The sequence below is a fragment of the Rhinopithecus roxellana genome, chromosome 19, assembly GCF_007565055.1.
Source record: "Rhinopithecus roxellana isolate Shanxi Qingling chromosome 19, ASM756505v1, whole genome shotgun sequence".
NCBI lineage: Eukaryota > Metazoa > Chordata > Mammalia > Primates > Cercopithecidae > Rhinopithecus > Rhinopithecus roxellana.
In genome coordinates, this window is record NC_044567.1 from 31458570 (window position 1) to 31480978 (window position 22409).

Genomic DNA, 22409 nt, shown 5'->3' on the forward strand with positions numbered 1-22409 from the left:
GCGGGGCGGGGCGGGGGCGGGGCGGGGGGGGCGGGGCGGGGGCGGGCGGGGGCGGAGCCGAGCGAGAGACCAGAGCCGGAGCCGGAGCCGCCGCCGCCGCCATGCGCCGGCCTGGGCCCACCTGCTGCGCGCTGCTGCTAGTCCTGGGGCTCTGCCGGGCGCGCCCCCGGAACGCACTGCTGCTCCTCGGTGAGTGCCGGCGCCGCCCCCCCACGCCCACCTGCTGTGGCCCGCGGAAGTGGCCACTGGTCTCCTCCCCACCCGTGGTCAATGCTGACCCTAGTGTGCCCTGCTCGCCCTTGTATCCTCCACTGCCATTCCCTCTCGTCCTCCTCTCTGTGTTGCCCCCAGACTCTTCATGGGTGTCTCCCCAGAGAGGGCAGCAAGGGCTGGAGGGGTGAGCCCCAGCATCCAGCACCCCGACATTTACCTCCTGCCGCCTGTCCCCACCCTCCTCTGACCCTGCCCAGCCAGGGCTCAGGTGTCCACGGATCCCAGATCGTTCTCCGGAGGGGATTCCAGAGGAGGGGCTGGTGCTCAGGTCCCCAGAGACTGCAGACAGGGTGCCCTCCTGGCCCTCATCTCCTCCCCGCTGCAATCTTTTCCGACCCTATAGGCTGTGGCTCAGCTGTCTTTTCCCTTGTCCCAAGGACACAGCCCTCCACCACCCACCCACCACCGTCTCCCCCAATCCCAGTCCCTCTCAGAAACCCCAGGTTCCTCCAGCGCAAGCACTGTGCTGCTCACAAGACTTCCGGTTTGGGTAATCAAGGCTCTTGGCCCATGACAAGTGACGAGGCCAAACCCAAGGCCTGCGATTCTTTCCCCTTCTGAGGTCTGGCGCCCTGCCAGGTGCCCTCTTTCTGATTGATTCTGTGGTCTCTGGGCGGGGGTTCGGCTCACTGTAACATAAACAGCTCTCCTGCCAACTCCTCACCTCCCAGAAGCTCAACGGAGAACCTGCATGGATCCTCATCTGTGTATAAGGATTCCCACAGGAGGCTTTCAGAGCCCAGGCTATGCGGCCACTGGGCTAGGGCCTGTCTTAGCACGGACTGCCCTGGATTGGCTTAAACAGAACTGTATTTCTCACAATTCTGTGGGCTGAAAATCGAAGGTCAGGGTGCCAGCTTGGTTGGGTTCCAGTGAGGGTCCGCTTTCGGCTTGCAGGTGGTCACCCTCTCACTGTTTCCTCACGTGACAAGCGGGTGGGGGTGGTCTCACTTCCTTTTCCTTTCTTTTTTCTTTCTTTCTTTTTTTTTTTTTGTGAGACAGGGTCTCACTCTGTCACCCAGGATGGAGTGCAGTAGCACAATCACAGCTTACTACAGCCTCAACCTCCCAGGCTCCAGTGATCCTCCTGCCTCATCCTCCCAGGTAGCTGGGACCTCAGGTGCACATCACCATGCCCGGCTAATTTTTGTATTTTTTGTAGAGACAAGATCTCACTGTGTTGCCCAGGCTGGTTTCGAACTCCTGGGCTCAAGTGATCTTCCTGCCTCGGCCTCCAGGGTTCTGGGATTACAGGTATGAGACACTGCACCTGGCTCTCTCTTTATTTTCTTATAAGGCCGCAGTCCTGTCAGATCAGGGTCTCATCCTTATGAATCATTTAATCTTAATTAAGGACCCTGTCTCCAGATACAGTGATGTTGGCGTCAGGGCTTTCAGCATATGAATTCCGGGAGGACACAGTTCAGTCCGTAGCAGGCCCACAGCCAAGTGCCGAGAAACTCTGGGTTTGGAGAAGGGCAGCTTTCCTCCTGGCCTGTGGGGAGGGGGTTAGGGAGCACAGCCCATCCCACTCTCCCTCCGGGTTTACCTGGCTGCCATGAGCTCACACCCCCTGGGTCCTGTGGGGTGGAGGATGGCAGCCCAACCGGAAGGTGCCCAGCCTCCTCTGCCCGTGGACCGCACTGCCTCTGAGGGAACTGGGGAAAGTGTTGGTCCTGGGGGCTCCCACCAGCCTCTCCTGTGGTGCCCGCAGTGTCCTCTACTCCAGAGCAGGGGGAAGAAGCTTGGTGTGGTTGTGGGAGTTCAGCGGCCCGTCCCCGTTTCCCGCTGCCCAGCGTGTGGCCTTGGGCACGGCACCTCACCTTTTTGGGCCTCCGCTGCTTTGTGGAGAGTGAAAGCATTGAAATAGATAACTGCAAGGTCACTAGGCCTTTGAGATGGCATCAGTGAGAAGCAGCGGTGGGACACACACACACAGATCTTTAGACGGGCCCTGGGTGAAGCTCTCCTGCCCTCTGCCCCACGCAGTTTCTGCAGAGCCCAGAATTGCCCAGCAGTTCGGTGGCCATGCACGGCTGTGGAATGCACGGCTGTGGCTATGCATTCAGCCGCTGTCTGCCTAAATGCCTAGCCAGCTAACATGCCCACCCAGGTGGCGTGCCTACTGGGGTATCATCAAGCTTGTTGGGATATCATGCCTGCATGAGTATCTTGCCCACTCGGGTACCATGCCTGCCTGCTAACATACCTCCGCAGGTACCAGGCCTGCCTGGGTACCATGCCTATCTGCTTATACCCCCCAGCTGTCAGTTCAGCCTGTGTACCGTGCCCAACTGCCAACATACCCACTGGGTATCAGGCCTGCTTAGGATATCATCAAGCTTATTGTGGTATGATGCCCACTTAAATACCATGCCTGCCTGCTAACATACCACCCAGGCATCATCCCTGCTGGATACCAGTCTACCTGCTAACATACCCACTGGGTATCAGGCCTGCCTGGGTACCATGCCCACCTGCTAACATACCCACCATGTTTCATGCCTATTGGCCACCATGCCTGCTTGCTGATACACCCACCAGGTATTGTGCCCACTAGGTACCATGCCTTCTTGCTAACTTACCCAGTGGGTATGGGGTCTTCTGGGTACATGCCTGCCTGCTAACATACCCACCAAGTATCAGACCTGCTAACATGCCCTCTGATATCATGCTTGTCTGATGTACCCACGTGGGTGTCATGCCTCCTAGGTAATGAAGTGCTCTGTCAGAATAGCGTTTCACGATGAGAGTTCACGCTGAGCCAGTACCATGCCCACCTGGGTATCTTGCCTCCTGGCATCACAGCCCCAGCCTCCCTCACTCCCAGTGCTGTTTCTCATGACCGCAGCCCACCATGTGCTCTCTGTCTCCCACCTTATGCAGCGGATGACGGAGGCTTTGAGAGTGGTGCGTACAACAACAGCGCCATCGCCACCCCGCACCTGGACGCCTTGGCCCGCCGCAGTCTCCTTTTCCGCAACGCCTTCACCTCGGTCAGCAGCTGCTCTCCCAGCCGCGCCAGCCTCCTCACTGGCCTGCCCCAGGTGAGGTGCAAGGGGCAGGAGGAGGGGATGGGCAGGGAGTAGATAGGTGGCGTCCGGGGCCCAGGCCTCTGCCACGTCTCCTATCCCCGGGCTCCCTGGGGGTGTTGCCCACTTTCCCTCCCACCTCCAAGAGGAGGCAAGAACAGCCTATGGCCGTAAGTGCAGACTAGGGGCTCCAACTCACCTACCTGCCCTGGCTCCACTGCTCTGTGTGTGACCTTGAGCAAGTAACCTACCTCCCTGTGCCTCAGTTTCCTCATCTGTAAGATGGTGGGTATAATGAGATGCCACTCTAGTTATGGGGATTGGCGGGGCTCATGCTTCGTATGTAAACAGCGTGAGGCCTGGTGGACTTAGTCAGCGTGACCCGCCATCACCACAGTGTCCCAGGAATGCGATGGTGCGGGGAGTGGCTGCCGCTGGGCATGCACACTCCTATTTTATTGTGGTAAAATGCACAAACATCAATGTTCCCATCGTCGCCATTTTTCAGCACACAGTTCCGGGGCATGAAGTGCATTCACATTGTTGTGCAGCCATCACCACCATCCACTTCCAGAACTTTTCCATCTTCCCAGACAGAAGCTGTGTCCCATGAAACACCAGCTCCACGTTCTGCCCCCATCCCCTGTCTCTATGACTCTGACTGCTCCAGGGGCCACATAAGAGTGGAATCACGCCGGGCGCGGTGGCTCACGCCTGTAATCCCAGCACTTTGGGAGGCTGAGACGGGCGGATCACGAGGTCAGGAGATCGAGACCATCCTGGCTAACACAGTGAAACCCCGTCTCTACTAAAAATACAAAGAAAACTAGCCGGGCGAGGTGGCGGGCGCCTGTAGTCCCAGCTACTCGGGAGGCTGAGGCAGGAGAATGGTGTGAACCCGGGAGGCGGAGCTTGCAGTGAGCTGAGATCCGGCCACTGCACTCCAGCCCGGGCGACAGAGTAAGACTCCGTCTCAAAAAAAAAAAAAAAAAAAAAAAAGTGGAATCACACAGGACTAGTCCTTTTTTTTTTTTTTTTGAGTTAGAGTCTCACTCTGTCACCCAGGCTGGAGTGCAGCAGTGCGATCTCGGCTCACTGCAGCCTCTGCCTCCCAGGTTCCAGCAATTTTCCTGCCTTAGTCTCCCAAGTAGCTGGGATTACAGGTGCGGGCCACCACACCTGACTAATTTTTGTATTTTTAGTAGAGATGGGATTTCACCATGTTGGTCAGGCTGGTTTTGAACTCCTGACCTCAAATGATCTGCCTGCCTCGGCCTCCCGAAGTGCTGGGATGACAAGCGTGAGCCGCTGCGCCCGGCCCCTCTTTTGTGTCCTTGCTTCACTCAGCACAACGTCTTCAGGGTTAACCATGCTGTAGCACGAGTCAGGACTTCCCTCCTCTTTAGGGCTGAATCGTATTCCAGTGGATGGACGGACCCCGCATTTGCTTCTCCATTTATCCGTCAGTGGGCACTCAGGTTGCTGCTACCCTTTGGCTGTTGTGAATAAAGCTGCTGTGAACATGGGTGTTTGAGGACACTTATTGTCTGTCTGTCTGTCTGTCTGTTTTTTGAGACGGAGTCTCACTCTGTTGCCCAGGCTGGAGTGCACTGGTGCCATCTCAGCTCACTGCAAGCTCCGCCTCCCAGGTTCAAGCCATTCTCCTGCCTCAGCCTCCCGAGCAGCTGGGACTACAGGCGCCGCCACCACACCCAGCTAATTTTTGTATTTTTAGTAGAGAGAAGGTTTCATCATGTTGGCCAGGCTGGTCTCGATCTCCTGACCTCGTGATCCACCCGCCTCAGCCTCCCAAAGTGCTGGGATTACAGGCGTGAGCCACCGCGCCCGGCCGGCAGTCTGAGTTTTTAAAATGTACAATATCTTTTACAATATAAAATAACTAGGTAATAAAACAAGGCCTGGTCCTTTTTCACTCTGTAACGTGTGATTGTAATAGAAAAGTTCAAAAGTACATCAAGGCGCCCTCGTGCCAGTGCACGCCCTCCAGGTCCCCTTCTTTCTCACGAAGTCCTCCTTTCACAAGAGGGACCCGTGGGCCTCTTGGGCAGGGAGGGGGAGGTGGAGCCAGTCTCTCTGGGTGCTGGTCACTCAAAGTCTAAATCAGGGCCCCGAGAAGGCCCCCGGGGATGGGAGGACCGTGGGAGAACAGGTGGGGCAGGCGGGCCCTGGCTGCCTGGGGGCCCTGGATCTCATGCACCTTTGCTGGCAGCATCAGAATGGGATGTACGGGCTGCACCAGGATGTGCACCACTTCAACTCCTTCGACAGGGTGCGGAGCCTGCCGCTGCTGCTCAGCCAAGCTGGCGTGCGCACAGGTGAGGACCCTGTGCCAAGGACAGGGCGTGGGGTGAGGCACCGAGGCCAGGCCAGAGCCCAGGAGGTTTGGCACCTTGTCCCAAGGCACCCTCAGCCCCTGTGGCCTGCCCTTAGCTCTTGTCCCAAAAGACCTGGGCCTGGGTCTCCTGGCTAGACTGTGAGTCCACGAGAACCCACAGTGCGCTTAGGGCTGAGGGGAGCAGAGAAGGGAGCAGAGGGGGTTGGGAGGCAGAAGGGACTCTGGACAGGCCTCTCTTCCCATTCAGGCATCATCGGGAAGAAGCACGTGGGGCCGGAGGCCGTGTACCCGTTTGACTTTGCTTACACGGAGGAGAACGGCTCTGTCCTCCAGGTGGGACGGAACATCACCAGAATTAAGCTGCTCGTCCGGAAATTCCTGCAGACTCAGGATGACCGGTATGAGTCGGGGCCCCTGCCCCTTCCCCCTGGCGGCTGGTCCCAGAGCACAGCCTGGAGTCTTCAGACGGGATGCATGGGCCCCCACGTGGCTGGAATGGGGGCGGGGAGAAGGTTCCAGGTACTCGAACTAGCCTGGTCAGAGGGAGAAGAGACCTGGGGAAACTGAGGCAGTGAGGGTCACAGGTTGACTTCCAGATACAGAGGAGGAGGCAGAGCTGAGGGGCTTCCTGTGCCAGGCGGCATTGGCCCCGCAGCCTTGGCAATGAGCCTCCTCCCGTGCAGGCCTTTCTTCCTCTACGTCGCCTTCCATGATCCCCACCGCTGTGGGCACTCCCAGCCCCAGTACGGAACCTTCTGTGAGAAGTTTGGCAACGGAGAGAGCGGCATGGGTCGTATCCCAGACTGGACCCCCCAGGCCTATGGCCCACTGGACGTGCTGGTAGGAGGGCCCCTCTCGCGTTTCAGGATGCCCGTCAGCCCTGGGTCAGGACCTGGGCCTCCTGCGAGCTTGCAGCCTTGGCCCTCGGTGATGAAGAAAGATGCGCTGACCAAATTGGATTCAGGTTCCCATCCTTGGGACCACAGAGAGAACCGTAGAGAGATGGGGTGGTCCAGAGTGAGGCTGTTCTGGGTTCATCTGTTTGTAGGAGGCCCCGGGGAGAAGGCTGGACGCCACTCCCCCAGTCCGTCTGTTCTAAGCCTGGCTCCCCACCGCCTGCTCCAGGTGCCTTACTTCATCCCCAACACCCCGGCAGCCCGAGCCGACCTTGCCGCTCAGTACACCACCATCGGCCGCATGGACCAAGGTGGGCTTGCAGAATGGGGCACTGAGAGGGGTGCCATGGCCTGGGTCCCCAACCTAGGCCAGCGCCCTCTCAGTCAGATCACAGCAGGGTGTGGGTGAGGGTCCCAGTGTGGCAGGCCCTGTGCTGCAGCCAGCAGAGCCCACATGGAGAGGTGGGGCCTGTGGGTGGCATCAGGACCCACCCCTGGGACTGCCCTGATGTGGAACTGCTCCTGGGCTGGGGCCTTAGGGTGCTCCAGAGGTTGGCTGAAGACTTCAGTACTTCCAGCCACAGGACCTGGGTCGGACTGGGGGTTTGGAGTTCCCTAGCGTATGCAGACGGAGAACTTGAGGTGTGTGAGTTTTTGTGGTTGTCCGAAAAAGCCCCGTGAACCGGATGGCTTACAGCAACCAAAATTTGTACTCTCACAGTTCTGGAGGCCGGAAGTTTGAAATCAAGGTGTCAGCAGGGTCACGTTCCCCTTAAGGTGTAGGGGAGACCCTGCCTTCCCTCTTCCAGCTTCTGGGGGCTGCGCCAGTGCTCAGTGTTCCTGGGCTGGCGGTAGCATCACCCCCATCCCCGCTGAAGCCTTCACACGGCCTTTTTTCCTGTGTCTCCTCTTCCGTCTGTGTCTCCACTTCTTCTTCTTTTTTTTTTTTTCTGAGACTGAGTCTCGCTCTGTTGCCCGGGCTGGAGTGCAGTGGCACGATCTCAGCTCACTACAACCACCACCTCCCGGGTTCAAGCGATTCTTCTGTCTCAGCCTCCAGAGTAGCTGGGACTGCAGTTGCCCACCACCATGCCCAGCTACTTTTTATATTTTTAGTAGAGACAGGGTTTCACCATATTAGCTAAGCTGGTCTTGAACTCCTGACCTCGTGATCCGCCTGCCTCAGCCTCCCAAAGTGCTGGGACCACAGGCGTGAGGCACCACGCCCAGCCTGTTTCTGCTTCTTATAAGGACCCTGTCGTTTTTAGGGCCTGCCTGAGTACTTCAGGATGATTTTGTCCCAGGATCTTTATCTGCAGTTCCCTTTCCAAACAAGGCCCCCTTCACAGATTCCAGCACACATGTCTTTTGGGGTCGGGGATCACCGTTTAACCCACAACAGGAGGTCGGGAGCTTTGCCATTTCCCTGTTGGTGCCGTTAATTCTTAGTGACCTGGGAAAGAGTGGGTACAGAGGAAACCTTGTCTTCTGGCCCCTGCCCTATTTGCTCCATGGGACAGACACGAGATTCCAGAGAACTCAGAAGCTGGCGGGCCCCAGGGAGCAGCTGCCTGGGGGTGACACAGAAGTGCCAAGGGATGACTGGAGTCCCTGGAGGCCTATTCGAGGCCTGCTCAGGGAATGGGAGCTGGGCAGAGCTGGGCAAGAGCCAGGGCTAGTGGGAAGAACTACAGGATGCTTTCAAATCCGGAAAGCGCCGAGCCCAGCGGCCGGATGAAGCAGCGGGTGGGTCTGCACACACCCCTGCCTCCGTGCGTGTCTGCAGCTGAGCTCTGCTTCCCGGCCCCTCACCGCAGGAGTTGGACTTGTGCTCCAGGAGCTGCGTGATGCGGGTGTCCTGAACGACACACTGGTGATCTTCACGTCCGACAACGGGATCCCCTTCCCCAGTGGCAGGACCAACCTGTACTGGCCAGGCACTGCTGAACCCTTACTGGTGTCATCCCCGGAGCACCCAAAACGCTGGGGCCAAGTCAGCGAGGCCTACGTGAGCCTCCTAGGTACGCCTGTCTGTCTCCATCAGGGAAGGGGTGGGCGTGGATCTGGGATGGAGCCACGACCTGTCAGATGCTGCTCCACACCCATCACCTAACATGGCTCTCAGGTCATCTGGGTGAGGAAGGGACTGTCGCTCCCACTCTGCAGAGGAAAAGAGTGAGGCTCAGAGAGGTGAAGTAAGCTGCTCAAGACTGCACAGCTGATAAGCACTAAGCTAGGATTCTCGCCTGGATCCCACTGCTTTCAAAACCATTGCCTTTTCTCGCCTGCCTCCAGTGAGCTTCAGAATCATCTGGAATGCTCGTTCATATCCAAATTGCAACTCCCAGAGTGTCCCATTCAGTAGATTTTGGCGGGCTCAAGCGTTTGCATGTCTGACAAGTTCCCAGGTGATGCCGATACTGTGGGCTTGGGGACCCCCCTTTGAGCATCTATGCACCCCATCCTGCCTTCCTGGGGGACCCAAAGCATCTCATGACCCTGCTCATTTCTAAAAAGGCCTGGGACATCTAGTCCCATGTTATGGACGTGCAGACAAAGATGGGGTGCAGGAAGACCTTGTGAGGGCCTTGGGGTGAGCCCCTCGGCACAGGGCAGAGGCTCGCGGGCCCTGGCCACGGCCTGGCAGAGCCTCCAGGTGGGGTGGGCCCGGGGCAGCAGCAAAGTCAGGTTCCTTTTCCCTCCGAGCTCGGGCCCACATCTCTCTCTGGCCCCAGATTATGAGCCACACCCACCACAGGGCTGGAGTAGACGAGCTGCTGAAAAGTAGACTTCTTTTCTGGTCCATAGGATTTTAGAAGGATCTTAAACATCACCGAATCCGGGCCTCTTGTTACACCATTCAAGGTGCCATGGCCCAGAGAGAGGACATGGCGGTGAGAGGTGGTCGACAAGGCACCTCCCGCTGCTGATTGGATTGGAGAAGGCAGCCGCCCAGGGTGGCATAGGTTCGGCCCTTCGGAGGGCAGCTCCTGTGTGCTGAGGGCCCTGCTGCTCTGAGATGCCGCTTCCCTTCCAGACCTCACGCCCACCATCTTGGATTGGTTCTCCGTCCCGTACCCCAGCTACGCCATCTTTGGCTCGAAGACCATTCACCTCACTGGCCGGTCCCTCCTGCCAGCGCTGGAGGCCGAGCCCCTCTGGGCCACCGTCTTTGGCAGCCAGAGCCACCACGAGGTCACCATGTCCTACCCCATGCGCTCCGTGCAGCACCGGAACTTACGCCTCGTGCACAACCTCCACTTCAAGATGCCCTTTCCCATCGACCAGGATTTCTACGTCTCACCCACCTTCCAGGACCTCCTGAACCGCACCACAGCTGGCCAGCCCACAGGCTGGTACAAGGACCTCCGTCATTACTACTACCGGGCACGCTGGGAGCTCTACGACCGGAGCCAGGACCCCCACGAGACCCAGAACCTGGCCGCCGACCCGCGCTTCGCCCAGGTGCTGGAGATGCTTCGGGCCCAGCTGACCAAGTGGCAGTGGGAGACCCACGACCCCTGGGTGTGTGCCCCCGACGGCGTCCTGGAGGAGAAGCTCTCTCCCCAGTGCCAGCCCCTCCACAATGAGCTGTGACCATCCCAGGAGGCCTGTGCACACATCCCAGACATGTCCCTGTGGCCGGCCAGCCTGGGGAGCACTGACAACAGCCCTTCCGTCTACACTCCCGTCCAAGGAGGGTTTTTCCTTCCTGTGGGGTCACTCCTGCCAGTCCCTGGAGGGGGACCAGAGCATGTGCCCAGCCCCTCCACCACCAGGGGCACTGCCATCACGGCAGACGACACGGCCATCCTCGTGTCTGAACCATGTCCCGGCATGGGAATTCTAGACGTGTGTGATCTGTGGACAGGGCAGCACCCCCAGCCCATGATAAGGGAGTCTTGTTTTCTGGCTTGCTTTGGGGACCTGCAAATGGGAGGCTTGAGGCCCTCTTTAGGCTTTGGCAGCCACAGATACGTACGAGCCCTTCACGGAGAGCAGGCAAGGGCTTCGGTGCCGCGTGGGCAGTACACAGGTCCCACCCACACTCACCTGGGAGCACAGCGCCTGGCTCTTACCAGCGTCTGGCCTAGAGGAAGCCTTTCAGCCACCTTTGGGCAGGTTTCTGCTTCTGTTTTGCCCCACGGTCAAGTACCTGGTCCCCAGGCAGGTTTCAGCTGATTGGCGGCAGGCTCCCGCTGATTGGCGGCAGGCTCCCTGAGTGATGAGCTTGAACCTGTGGTGTTTCTGGGCAGAAGCTTATCTTTTTTGAGAGTGTTCAAAGATGAAGGTATGGCAGTGCCTGTCCTCTGACTTGGGTTAATTCTTGGGTGGCACTGGCATTGCTGGGTGGCGATGCCCGTCCTCTGGATTGGGTTAATTCTTGGGTGGCACTGGCATTGCTGGGTGGCGATGCCCGTCCTCTGGCTTGGGTTAATTCTTGGGTGACGTCAGCATTGCTGGGAGAAGGCGCCGTTCCTGCCCTGCCTCCACCCACCTCAGGAGCAGAAGCCCGGCCTGGACACCCTCGAAGGAGAGGGCGCTTCCTTGAGTGGGTGGCTCCCCTCGCCCTTCTCTCCCCATCACTCCATACTGGGGTGGGCTGGGGGAAGCCATAGGCCAGCTATTGTAAAAGCTTATTATTTTAGTAAAATATGCAGAAGTTCTTTTTCTGAACTCGTTTATGATGCTTCCAACCTGAATTCTAGAACAGCTTCCTGATTCTTGGACACTGCTGTCAAAATGACCTTCAGTCTGCAACAGCCCCAGGAGGCAGAGGCAAGGCCAGGCGCTGGAGGACCTGGGTCCTCCCTGAGCCCGGAAGCTGCAGTGAAGATGTTTGGCCCAAGAAGGGCTGGGGTGCAAAGCCAGGTCGGGGGAAGGCAGAGTCTGCCGGGCCTTGTACAGGGACACTGGTGCCAGGCTTCTCTGGGACACCCCCACCGAACGGGCATGGAGGCCACGGGGCACAGACCCACTGAAAGTACCATCTCCACCACCCAAGGCTTTATTTACAAGTAAACACACTGGTCTCTGTAAACTGGAGTTCCTGAGGCATCGCAGCCTCAGAAGCTGAGAAAAGGTGGCCAGGGTCACAGCATATGTGGGCTCATGCCTCTGCCCCAGGCAAGGGTGGCAGCAACCCTGGGGGCCACCCCGACTCCCCACCCGCTGCCTCTGTGCTTTTGGAGTGAGCCTTTGACACTTCAAAATTTTAAAGGGAAGTGCAGCCCCCACAGATTTGAATCGGGCCTGCAGACAGGCGGTTTTTCAGAGAGGTCCGGGGCCTCCGGTTCTAGGGAAGGCATGGGAAGATGTCCCTCCTGTCCCACTGCAGAAACATTCTCAGGGTCTCCAGTCCAGACCATGCCAAGCCTGGTGAAAGGTGAAGATGTTTCCACAGAAAAGTGTGCAGTTACAAGTGGCTTCACCATGTGTGACCTGCACGTGGTGAGGGTTCAAGGTTAGACCCCAGCCAGAGGGGACAGCTGGCCTCATGTGCCAGGAGCCCACAGCTGTGCCAATAGGGTCTGGGCTCAGGAACAGGACTGCATTAACAGGCACGCAGAGGTCCCCACAGTCCCAGGAAGGGGCATGGTACATCATCGGGGGTTTTGCTCCGTCCACACCACCTTCTTCTGCTCGTCGGCGATGGCCTGGCGGACACAGCTGACTAGGCCATCCAGGTCGCTCCAGCTGTCAGGAGCCAGGCTGCTATATAGACAGGGCGCCCGGTCCAGGTGTCCCTCCTCCTGCCTGGCGGCCTCCAGGAGCTGCTCCTCTGAGGTGCCCAGCCGCTGTAGGCCCTTCCTGCACAGGCCAGAGATGGGGAATGGGGCGGGCTCAGGGGAGAGCAAGGCGCCCAGGAGCCCCGGCTACAGTAGTGATGACATGCACCCAAACACCCCTGAACACAGATGGCCTCGCTTTGAGGGGACCTTGTAAAGTAAATAGGACCCAGGCCCCAGTGGTGGGAGGCAGGTTGTCTAGAACACAGCCTTGGTTCTGGGAGTAGAAAGGGCACAGTAGCAGGACATCTCGGTCTGTCCCAAGGAAACCAGTCATTTTTTTACTTTTTTTTTTCTGTCCTTAGCTAACAAGGATTAGATTGTGCTAGCTGAGCCCCAGTAAGTGCGGAGTGTCAGTAGAGCTGAGGCCGGGTGGGGGTCTGGCCTCACGGTGCTGCTCTGGGCTGCTCTTGGGGGAGGGAGTGCCAATTTGTTAATTTACAACTTTAAATTTCAATGACAAAATGTCATTTTCCATTGACTAGGCTATCTTTGCCCACTGTAAAAGACACCCTCATCCTGGTATCAAGATCCTGGCGAGGCCGGATGTGAAGTGGAGTTTGTTTGGTAAGCGCGAAATCAGAGTAGTTTTTGTTGTTGCTGTTGTTTTGTTTTGTTTTTTTGAGACAGAGTCTCGCTCTGTCATCCAGACTTGAGTGCAGTGGTGTGATCTTGGCTCACCGCAAACTCCACCTCCTGGGTTCAATTGATTCTCCTGCCTCAGCCCCCTGAGCAGCTGGGATTACTGGCACCTGCCACCACACCTGGCTAGTTTTTGTATTTTTAATACAGACGGGGTTTCTCCGTGTTGGCCAGGCTGGTCTTGAACTGCTGACCTCAGGCGATCCGCCCGCCTTGGCCTCCCAAAGTACTGGGATTACAGGTGTGAGTCACTGCGCCCAGCCAAAATCAGAGGAATTTCGTCCCAAAGTTGTGCAGAAACGGCCCTGTCAGCTCTTCAGATTCCTGAAAGCCGCAGAGCACACTCTGCGGCTTTCATGGCACCTGCCATGGGCTTCAGGGGAGCCCAGGAGCCACTTCAAAGCCCCTGCCCAGCTCCCAGGAGCCGCTTCAAAGCCCCTGCCTAACTCCCAGCGTGCACCTACTTGAGCTTCTTTGCCATCTTGTCATTGACAGAGACGTGGATGACAATGGGGAAGATGTCCATCCTGTGCAGGGCGCAGACACTGTCCAGCCGCACGTCCAGGAGGGCATGGGTGTTCTTTGTGGGAGGGAGAGGGAGAAGTGAGTCAAGATCGCCAGCCTCTGAGGGAGCAAAGGGAGCCCACGCCCAGGTCTGAAGGGCCCTCCGGACAGGCTGAGGGCAGGGCAGGGGCTGGGGAGAGCTGAATTTTGTAGAGAAGATGGGGGAAGAGAGCTTGTCACTTTCTTTTCTTTTTTCTTTTTTTTTTTTTTTGAGACAGAGTCTCGCTCTGTCGCCCAGGCTGTAGTGCAGTGGTGCAATCTCAGCTCACTGCAGGCTCCGCCTCCCGGGTTCCCGCCATTCTCCTGCCTCAGCCTCCCGAGTAGCTGGGACTACAGGCACCTGCCACCACGCCCGGCTAATTTTTTGTATTTTTAGTAGAGACAGGGTTTCACTGTGTTAGCCAGGATGGTCTCGATCTCGATCTCATGAGGTGATCCGCCCACCTCAGCCTCCCAAAGTGCTGGGATTAAAGGTGTGAGCCACTGCACCCGGCCCACTTTTAATTTTTTTAGGTTTTAAATTTTTTGTAGAGACGGGTGTCTCACTGTGCTGCTCAGGCTGGTCTCAAACTCCTGGGCTCAAGCAATCTTCCCGCCTAGGCCTCCCAAAGTGTGGGGATTACAGGCATGAGCCACTGTGCCCAGACACTTTCTTCTCTTTTTATTTTTTAATTTTTTTTAGAGACAGGGGTCTCACTGTGTTGCTCAGGCTGGTCTTGAACTCCTGGGCTCAAGCGATCCTCTCACCTCGGCTTCCCAAAGTGCTGGGATGACAGGTGTGAGCTCCAGGCCCAGCTGAGTTTGCCACTTTCTAAATGAGGCTGCTTGCTGTGCAGTCTTAAGAGTTTCCATCCCTTTGATTTTTCACTGCGAAAATCTAGAAATTGTGAGCTCTGGGGACTGAGGCGAACTTGGCATGGAGCCCCGCCAGCCCCTACAGGAGGCACCCTGATGCCAGACTCTGCTTCCCATGCCTGTGCAGACACAAAGCTATGGTTCACGGGGAGCTGCTTTTCATGCGTGTGCGTCTTCAAACATGGAGAGTGTCGTTATCTGAGATTTATTCATTCTTGAACAAGTATCTATTAAACATCCCCCAAGCTGAGAAAACAGAGACTCAAGGAGCTGGGAGACCTCACCCATGGTCCCGTGGATCCTAACTGGCTGAGACGAGGTTTGGGCTCCTGCTGGGGTGTTGGGGCCCAGAGGTCAGCGACAAGGTCACCCCGGTCCAGGTCGGTCCCTGCACCTTTATCTCATCCCACTCCTCTGCATTCCCGAAACCCTTCCCAGGACAGCTCCCCTGCCCACCCCCCCCCTTGCCCTCACCTTTTCCATGAGGGACTCCACAGCATGGCGGGTCACCCAGCAGCGGCCCCCAGACACCTCTCCCTCCTGGACGATGTCCCCTCTCTGGCTCCAGGCCTCATACTCCTCCTGGCTCAAGTACTCTACAGGTGACATTGGGCAGGGCTGTCATACACCAGCTGCCTGGGGGTCCGAGGGAGCCCCATGGTAAACGCCCCTGTCCCCGTGGACCCTGCCAGCCCTGGGAGAAGCTCTTCTTAGGGCATCCACTCAACAAACCTGACCCTGCACGCCCCCTTGTGCCCTGCACCTCCATCCTGAACTATCTGGACACAGCAGGTGAGTGTGGGAATGCACGTAGTGGGGGAGGGAAGGAGAGAGGGAAGGAGGAGGGAGGAAGAGGAGAAGGGAGGAAGGGGTGGAGGGAGGGGTAGAGGGATTCCCAGGCAACAGCACACCTGCCAGGCACTTCTTAAACCCTTGGAGGAGGCAGAGCTTCTCGCTCAGGATCTTCCCAACCACTCTGGGCACGAAGAACACAGGCCGGGGCTGGGCAGGTCGATGGGGCCGCACCAGGGTGTAGGGCACCAGGGTGAAGCAGCTCTCGGCCCAGAAGCATGCGCTGGAGCCTGTGGAGGAGAGGACCCTGAGGGTGGGTGAGGCTGCGGCAGCCCCCGGCCAGCCCACCCTGCCCTGGGAGGGACTGGGTCTGCTTTGCTCACTGCAGCAGCCCCAACACCTAGAATTCCAAGCGCACAGGCTCAGCGGACACAGGACTCACTCCGAGTTCCACAGCCCCTGGCCGAGCGGCTCCTTTGCACGTGGGTTACACAGCTTTGTGGCTCTCCAGGCACCGCTTTGCAGCCTGCAACTTAATCCTGTTTTCCTCTAGGCCCAAGGGAGGATGGCGGAAGCCAGGATCTTCTTCCTTCCAAAGGATCTGGGAGAGCGGCACCCCTCTCCTCAGCCATCCTCCCAGGGTGCAGCGTCCCAGCCCTCCCTCTGTCCTGGGCCCCTGTACTCCTCTCCTGAACTTTTTTTTTTTTCCCTGAGACGGAGTTTTGCTTTTATCACCCAGGCTGGAGTGCGGTGGCGCCATCTCGGCTCACTGCCACCTCTGCCTCCCGGGTTCAAGCGATTCTCCTGCCTCAGCCTCCCGAGTAGCTGGGACTACAGGTGTGAGCCACCACGCCCAGCCCCATGATTCTTGAAGAGCAGATCTTGGCCTAAATGGGTGGCATCCCCCGGCCCCAGCTGACCAACTAGCAGCAGCTCCGAAAGCCCCTCACCCGCTCGGAGCCAGCAGCCCCTGTGCCAGCTCACCAGGCCTCACCCTCCATCGTGCTGGGGTCCAGCTGGCCCCTGTCAAAGGACGAACACAGAGGGCTGGTCTTGGCTTTGTCCATACTGACGATGCGGACCAGCTTCTGTGGTCCCCCAGAAGACGGCTGAAAGAGGGACAGAGAAGGGATGAGGAGAAGCTGTTGAAGCCATCAACACGGGCCCAGCACCCCCTGTCTTCACACCCCACCCCATCAAATCCAGTGTGGTCTCTGCACTATCAGACTGTGCCCACTGAACAGCCAGGATGCCCAGGGCCCGTGCCAGGGGGTGGGAGGGGGGAGGGGGTCCTCAGGTCAACAGCCACAAAGCAGGGCCCTACAGTGAGGGGCAGGCTGCAAAGGCAGGAGGAAGGGCAGAGGTCTCCCCCGTGCCCAGCCCTGCATCATCGGTGGGGGACTGGCTGAGCACTGTCCTGTGGTTCTTAGCATGGAACCACTGCATGGACGGGCAGGTGCTTAGCAACCTGCCAAGTGTCCCGTGTCTGGAGAGCACAAAGGTGTCTGATGCAGAGGAATGGGAATTCAGGGGAGATGATTGGCACTGGGGTGACCTGGGAGTGATGCAGAGACTGAGATACTCTGAGAGCAGCATGAGGTGTGTCTACACTGTGCAAGAGCCTGTAGGCTGTGCGGGGGCTGCAGACCCTACCCTGATTTGAAGGGGCCCAGAGGAGAGACAGGTGGGGTCACCCTCCTCCAATCAGCAGCCCACACTCTCCACACGGTGCCCCCTGCCTCCCTGCCAGCACTGAGCCCCTCTTCCAGCCCACCCCAGTGGGGGCCAGGCCCCTCCTGGAGCCTCACCTTGCGGGTGACGGCGCACTGCTGAGTCATTTCCTGGATGAGGTCTATGAGCTGCTGCTGAGCCCTGCGGAGAACAGGAGAGGCCGTGACCCAGCTGCCTCCTGCCAGGAGAGCGGGGCAGGGGAGAGTCAAGCAGGGGAGAGTGGGGGAGATGGCTGAGTGGGAGAGGAGGCCCTCTACCTAGAGCTCCACACACCCCTTTGCTGCAGGCCAGAGCGCTCCACCCCGGTGGCCATCCCAGTCTCCAGAGCTTTCAAAAGACTCCAGGGCCTCAGTCCACCTCTGGAGATGCTGATTGACTTGTCCCGGGGCGGGACCCAGGGGGTGCTGTTGAGCAGCCAGTGTACAAGGCCCCCCTCCAGAACCTCAATATTCATGGTGGGTCTGTGACCTGCAGCCTGGAGTCACCAAGAGAGCTGTTAGAAATGCAGAGTGCTAGGCCTCTCCCTAGATCTGCTGGCTCCAATCCCCAGGGGACTTGAGTTTGCAATAAGTGATGGGGGTGCTGAGCTCAATACCTGTGCTTTCTAGCACTGTGCGTTCTGTGCATTTGAACCTTGGAGCCTCTCATAGGCTGATCTAGAGCAATGGTTTTCATTTTTTTTTTTTTTTTTTTTTTTTTTGAGGCGGAGTCTCGCTCTGTCGCCCAGGCTGGAGTACAGTGGCCGGATCTCAGCTCACTGCAAGCTCCGCCTCCCGGGTTTACGCCATTCTCCTGCCTCAGCCTCCCGAGTAGCTGGGACTACAGGCGCCTGCCACCTCGCCCTGCTAGTTTTTTGTATTTTTTAGTAGAGACGGGGTTTCACCGTGTTAGCCAGGATGGTCTCGATCTCCTGACCTCGTGATCCGCCCGTCTCGGCCTCCCAAAGTGCTGGGATTACAGGCTTGAGCCACCGCGCCTGGCCTAGAGCAATGGTTTTCAACGGAGCAAGGCAGGGGGCAGTGTCACTCCTCAGGGAGGGTGACCAGCTGTCCCAGCTTGCCCAGGACCAAGGGGCTTCCCTGCAAGTGGGGCTTTCAGTGCTAAGACCAAGACTGTCCTAGGAGAACCAGGGGACCCTTGGCAACATATGGAGACATTTCTGGTTGTCACAACTGGGGCACGGGAGTGCTCCCGGCATCCTGGGTAGGGAGGCCAGGGATGCTGCTCAACATCCTGCAGTGCCCAGGACGGCCCCACCACAAATAGAGATCCAGCCCCAAATGTCCATGGTACTAGAGCTGAGAAACCCAGATCTAGAATGTTCTAGAATGAACATTTCATTTGCAAGATATAAAGCATCCATCACAAAGAAACAACATCTTCAGCAGTGATCTTGGCAGGCTTCCCTCCTTAAGGGGTCTCACCACGCCTACCCGCTATTGCTGGGCAGGAGGAGGAAGCCGAGGCAGGCTGGGTGCCATTTCCCTGTGGGCCTCTCTGGGGACACACGGAGCTCGCGGCAGCTGCTCACCCGGAGTAGTTGGGGATGGTACCGTGCACACCAGCATCCTTCATGGTGTAAGGGTTCACGCGGTGGGCGTGCCAGCAGCCGCAGCCCTGGAACATGGTGTCGGTGACGTGGAGGACCTCGTTGCAATGCACTTGCAGCTCCTCCTTGGCCCTCCCCTCCATGGCCAGGTTGACCCGGATGTAGAATGAGTCCCCCGAGGTTGCCACTTTGGTCTCCAGGTCCTGGAGTAGCCTCTTATAACCTGATAAAAGGGGACATGAGCCACAGATGAGCTGCGAATATGAGCCCGCGCGAGGAAGGTTGCAGAAAATTAAAGTAGGAGAGAAGAAAGGACCCTCTGCAGTCTCAGAAGCCGCTCTGGCACTGGAGTCCGTGGGTGGGAGGTTTCCAGCTGGCTTGGGGGCTTCCCGGGGACCTGGGGCACAGCCTGGCTGATCCTCTCCTGGCTCTGGGGGGACCCTGGCTGCTGGGCGTGTAGAGCCACCAGGGACCTAAGGGTCCCGGAGACTGGCCAGGCAGCTGTGCACGCGAGAGGAGTGGTGTGCGTACCATCCATGTTGACCTTCACAGACAGGCAGCAGAAGCCGTCCACCCTCCTGAGAAGCCCCACGGCCTGTTCCAGGGTCGTGTCCTCCAGGACTGCCTTGAACAAGGGCTCTGAGGCTTCGTAATCAACCTGAGGGCAAGTCGAGAAGGTCAGTCTCTTTCCCCGGGACGCTGAATCCAGCCAGGATGCAGAGGGCGCTGAGGCAAGGCGTGGGCCAGGCCTGGAGTAGGACCACTGCCTGCACGCCTTGGCCAAAACAAAGCTGCACCACCAGAGCCTCTGTGGGGCCTTCAGACCTCTAGTGATGCATGCTACACATGGTCCTGGACAAAGAGTCAACTGCCAACCCTTCCCCAACCCGTCCACTGTCGAGGTTGCGGGTTCTTTGTGATAAGCACTTCCCTCTCTTGAAGAAAAGAAAAGAAAGGACCTTGGTTCTAGAACATTCAAGAGCATTCTAGATAGGTAGATAGGGGTTTCTTTCTTTTTCTTTGAGATGGAGTCTCGCTCTGTCGCCCAGGCTGGAGTGCAGTGGCGCGATCTCTACTCACTGCAAGCTCTACCTCCCAGTTCACGCCATTCTCCTGCCTCAGCCTCCCAAGTAGCTGGGGCTACAGGCGCCCACCACCTTGCCCGGCTAATTTTTGTATTTTTAGTAGAGACGGGGTTTCACTGTGTTAGCCAGGATGGTCTCGATCTCCTGACCTCGTGATCTGCCCGTCTCGGCCTCCCAAAGTGCTGGGATTACAGACGTGAGCCACCCCGCCCGGCCGATAGGGGTTTCTTAGCTTTGGGATCATTCTGTGCTGCTGCGGGCTGTCCCGGGCCCTATAGGATGCAGAGTGACATCCCCAGCCTTCACCCACCCGCTGCCCTGGCTCTCCACCCACAGCCTTCCCCACTGCGAAGGCCCACCCCGCAGGGCTTCCATCATCCACTTCATTTCTTCTTGATATTGTTCTAAGCTTAGGAGAGTAAATCTTTTTATGATACAAAATTAGGATGTGTTTTAACACCGTTAGAATTGAATTGGCCTCCTTAGGATATCGGGACTGTCTCCCTGAACACCGTCAAGGGGCTCTGTTGCTTGAACTGCCTCAGAGCTGATCATTGGAACCTTAAGAGCAGGGTCCCCCACCCCTGGGCCACAGACTGGTCCTGGCCCATGGTCTGTTAGGACCCGGGCCACATAGCAGGAGGGCATGGTGGGCGAGTGAGAATTACGGCCTCAGCTCCGCCTCCTGTCAGCTCAGCACAGCAGTAGATTCTCACAGGAGCGTGAGCCCTGCTGTGAACTGCACGTGCGCAGGATCTGGGTTTCACGCTCCTTATGAGAATCTAATGCCTGATGATCTGTCGCTGTCTCCCGTCACCCCAGATGGGACCGTCTTGTTGCAGGAAAACCAGCTCAGGGCTCCCACTGATTTTGAATTATGGTTCAGGGTATAATTCTTTCATTACATATTACAGTGTAATAAGAATAGAAAAGTGTACAATCAATGTAACGTGCTTGAATCATCCCAAAACCATCCCCCGCAACCCAGTCTGTGGAAAAGCTGTCTTCCATGAAGCCAGTCCCTGGTGCCAGAAAGTTTGGGGACTGCCGCTTAAGAGGACAATTAGAAATGTAAAGAAGGGGCATGGTGGCTGATGCCTGTAATCCCAGCACTTTGGGAGGCCGAGGTGGGTGGATCACTCGAGGTCAGGAGTTCGAGATCAGCCTGGCCAACATGGTGAAACCTCGTCTCTACTAAAAATATAAAAATTAGCCGGCCTTGGTGGTGCATGCCTGTAATCCCAGCTACTCGGGAGGCTGAGGCAAGAGAATTGCTTGAACCAAGGAGGTGGAGGCTGCAGTGAGCCAAGATCACACCACTGCACTCCAGTCTGGGCAACAGAGCAAGACTCCGTCTCGAAAAAAAAAAAAAAAAGAAAGAAATGTAAAACAGGGTTTCTGGGGTCATGTGGAGGACACGAAGGACACTTGGATTAGGAGCTCCATGTGCTATCATTCGAGCCCTGGGGAAGCTCAGCATTTGGACAGCCTGTTCCAAGGGGGCAGTGAGGGGTGCGTGGAACACTCCTGTTCAAGGGGTTCAGCCACATCCTCTCCCCTCCTCTGTGCTCACCTTCCCACCCCAGAGCCCCCATCCCCAGTCCCCTCCTGGGAGCCGCAGGGTGAGCCTGTGGGATGAGGTGAAGCCCATCTTGCACATTTCTTGGTTTAAAAAGTTTTTCATATTAAGAAAGCACTGTGTGGCCGGGCGTGGTGACTCAAGCCTGTAATCCCAGCACTTTGGGAGGCCGAGACGGGCGGATCACGAGGTCAGGAGATCGAGACCATCCTGGCTAACACGGTGAAACCCCGTCTCTACTAAAAAATACAAAAAACTAGCTGGGTGAGGTGGCGGCGCCTGTAGTCCCAGCTACGCGGGAGGCTGAGGCAGGAGAATGGCGTGAACCCGGGAGGCGGAGCTTGCAGTGAGCTGAGATCCAGCCACTGCACTCCAGCCTGGGCGACAGAGCGAGACTCCGTCTCAAAAAAAAAAAAAAGAAAGAAAGAAAGAAAGCACTGTGCTTTTCTTTTCCTTTTTCTTTTTTTTTTTTTTTTTTTTTGAGACCGAGTCTCACTCTGTCGCCCAGGCTGGAGTACAGTGGCACGATCTCAGCTCACTGCAACCTCCAACTCCCGGGTTCAAGTGATTCTCCTGCCTCAGCCTCCTGTGTAGCTGGGATTATAGATATCAGCCACCATGCCTGGCTTTTTTTTTTTTTTTTTTTTTTTTTTTTTTGAGACAAGGTCTTGCTCTGTCACCCAGGCTCGAGTGCAGTGGTGCAATCATAGCTCACTGCAGCCTCAATCTCCTGGACTCAGTTATCTGAGTAGCTAGGACTACAGGCATGCACCACTGTGCCCAGAAGTATTTTTTTTCCTAAAGTTTAATAATTCTGCTTCTGCTTTTAGGCCACATCAAAGTCACCCTCTGCCCATGTATTCACTTAATAATAATTAGTTAGATTATACTTTTTTTTGAAACAGAGTCTGACTCTGTCATGCAGACTGGAGTGCAGTGGTGCAATCTTGGCTTACTGCAACCTCTGCTTCCCGTGCTCAAGCGATTCTCCTGCCTCAGCCTCCCAAGTAGTTGGGACTACTTGGCGCCCACCACCACGCCTGGCTAATTTTTGTATTTTTAGTAGAGATGGGGTTTTGCCATGTTGGCCAGGCTGGTCTCGAACTCCTGACCTCAAGTGATCTGCCTGCCTCAGCCTCCTGCTGGGATTACAGGCGTGAGTCACTGCGCCCGGCCAGGTTGTACATTTGTGTCCATTTATCTTCTCAGCAGTTTTGTACATTTTATAACAACAAAAAAAAGTTTTAGAAAATGTCCCCAAATTAG

At 57.1% G+C, this 22409-nt stretch overlaps 2 protein-coding genes across 5 annotated transcripts in view; one reads left to right on the plus strand and one right to left on the minus strand.

Annotated features, from left to right (window-relative positions):
* The first annotated feature begins 35 nt into the window (after positions 1–35).
* SGSH (N-sulfoglucosamine sulfohydrolase) lies at positions 36–11234 on the plus strand. Of its 3 annotated transcripts, none has more exons than XM_010379721.2 (8): positions 36–189; positions 3160–3320; positions 5536–5641; positions 5909–6059; positions 6345–6501; positions 6787–6868; positions 8375–8578; positions 9595–11234. In XM_010379721.2, the coding sequence occupies exons 1-8, from the start codon at positions 102–104 to the stop codon at positions 10152–10154; spliced, it is 1509 nt and encodes a 502-aa protein (XP_010378023.1). In that variant the 5' UTR covers positions 36–101; the 3' UTR covers positions 10155–11234. The 3 variants fall into 3 exon arrangements, with proteins under 3 accessions (XP_010378023.1, XP_030778871.1, XP_030778870.1); XM_030923011.1 differs by lacking the exon at positions 9595–11234 and adding an exon at positions 8724–8779; XM_030923010.1 differs by having other exon boundaries at positions 48–189; positions 5595–5641.
* The window catches only part of CARD14 (caspase recruitment domain family member 14), a 39373-nt gene continuing 28146 nt past the window's right edge, over positions 11183–22409 (minus strand). Inside the window, exons 15-22 of one of the 2 annotated variants that reach the window (XM_010379722.2) lie at positions 19011–19137; positions 18462–18702; positions 17008–17071; positions 16194–16308; positions 15319–15489; positions 14882–15003; positions 13453–13568; positions 11183–12368 (exon numbers count right to left, since the gene is read on the minus strand). In XM_010379722.2, coding sequence (XP_010378024.2) covers positions 12161–12368; positions 13453–13568; positions 14882–15003; positions 15319–15489; positions 16194–16308; positions 17008–17071; positions 18462–18702; positions 19011–19137 — 1164 coding nt within the window. In that variant the 3' untranslated portion in view covers positions 11183–12160. Of the gene's footprint in view, positions 12369–13452; positions 13569–14881; positions 15004–15318; positions 15490–15641; positions 15801–16193; positions 16309–17007; positions 17072–18461; positions 18703–19010; positions 19138–22409 lie in introns of those variants that run through there. The other variant, XR_004054951.1, reaches the window with a different exon arrangement.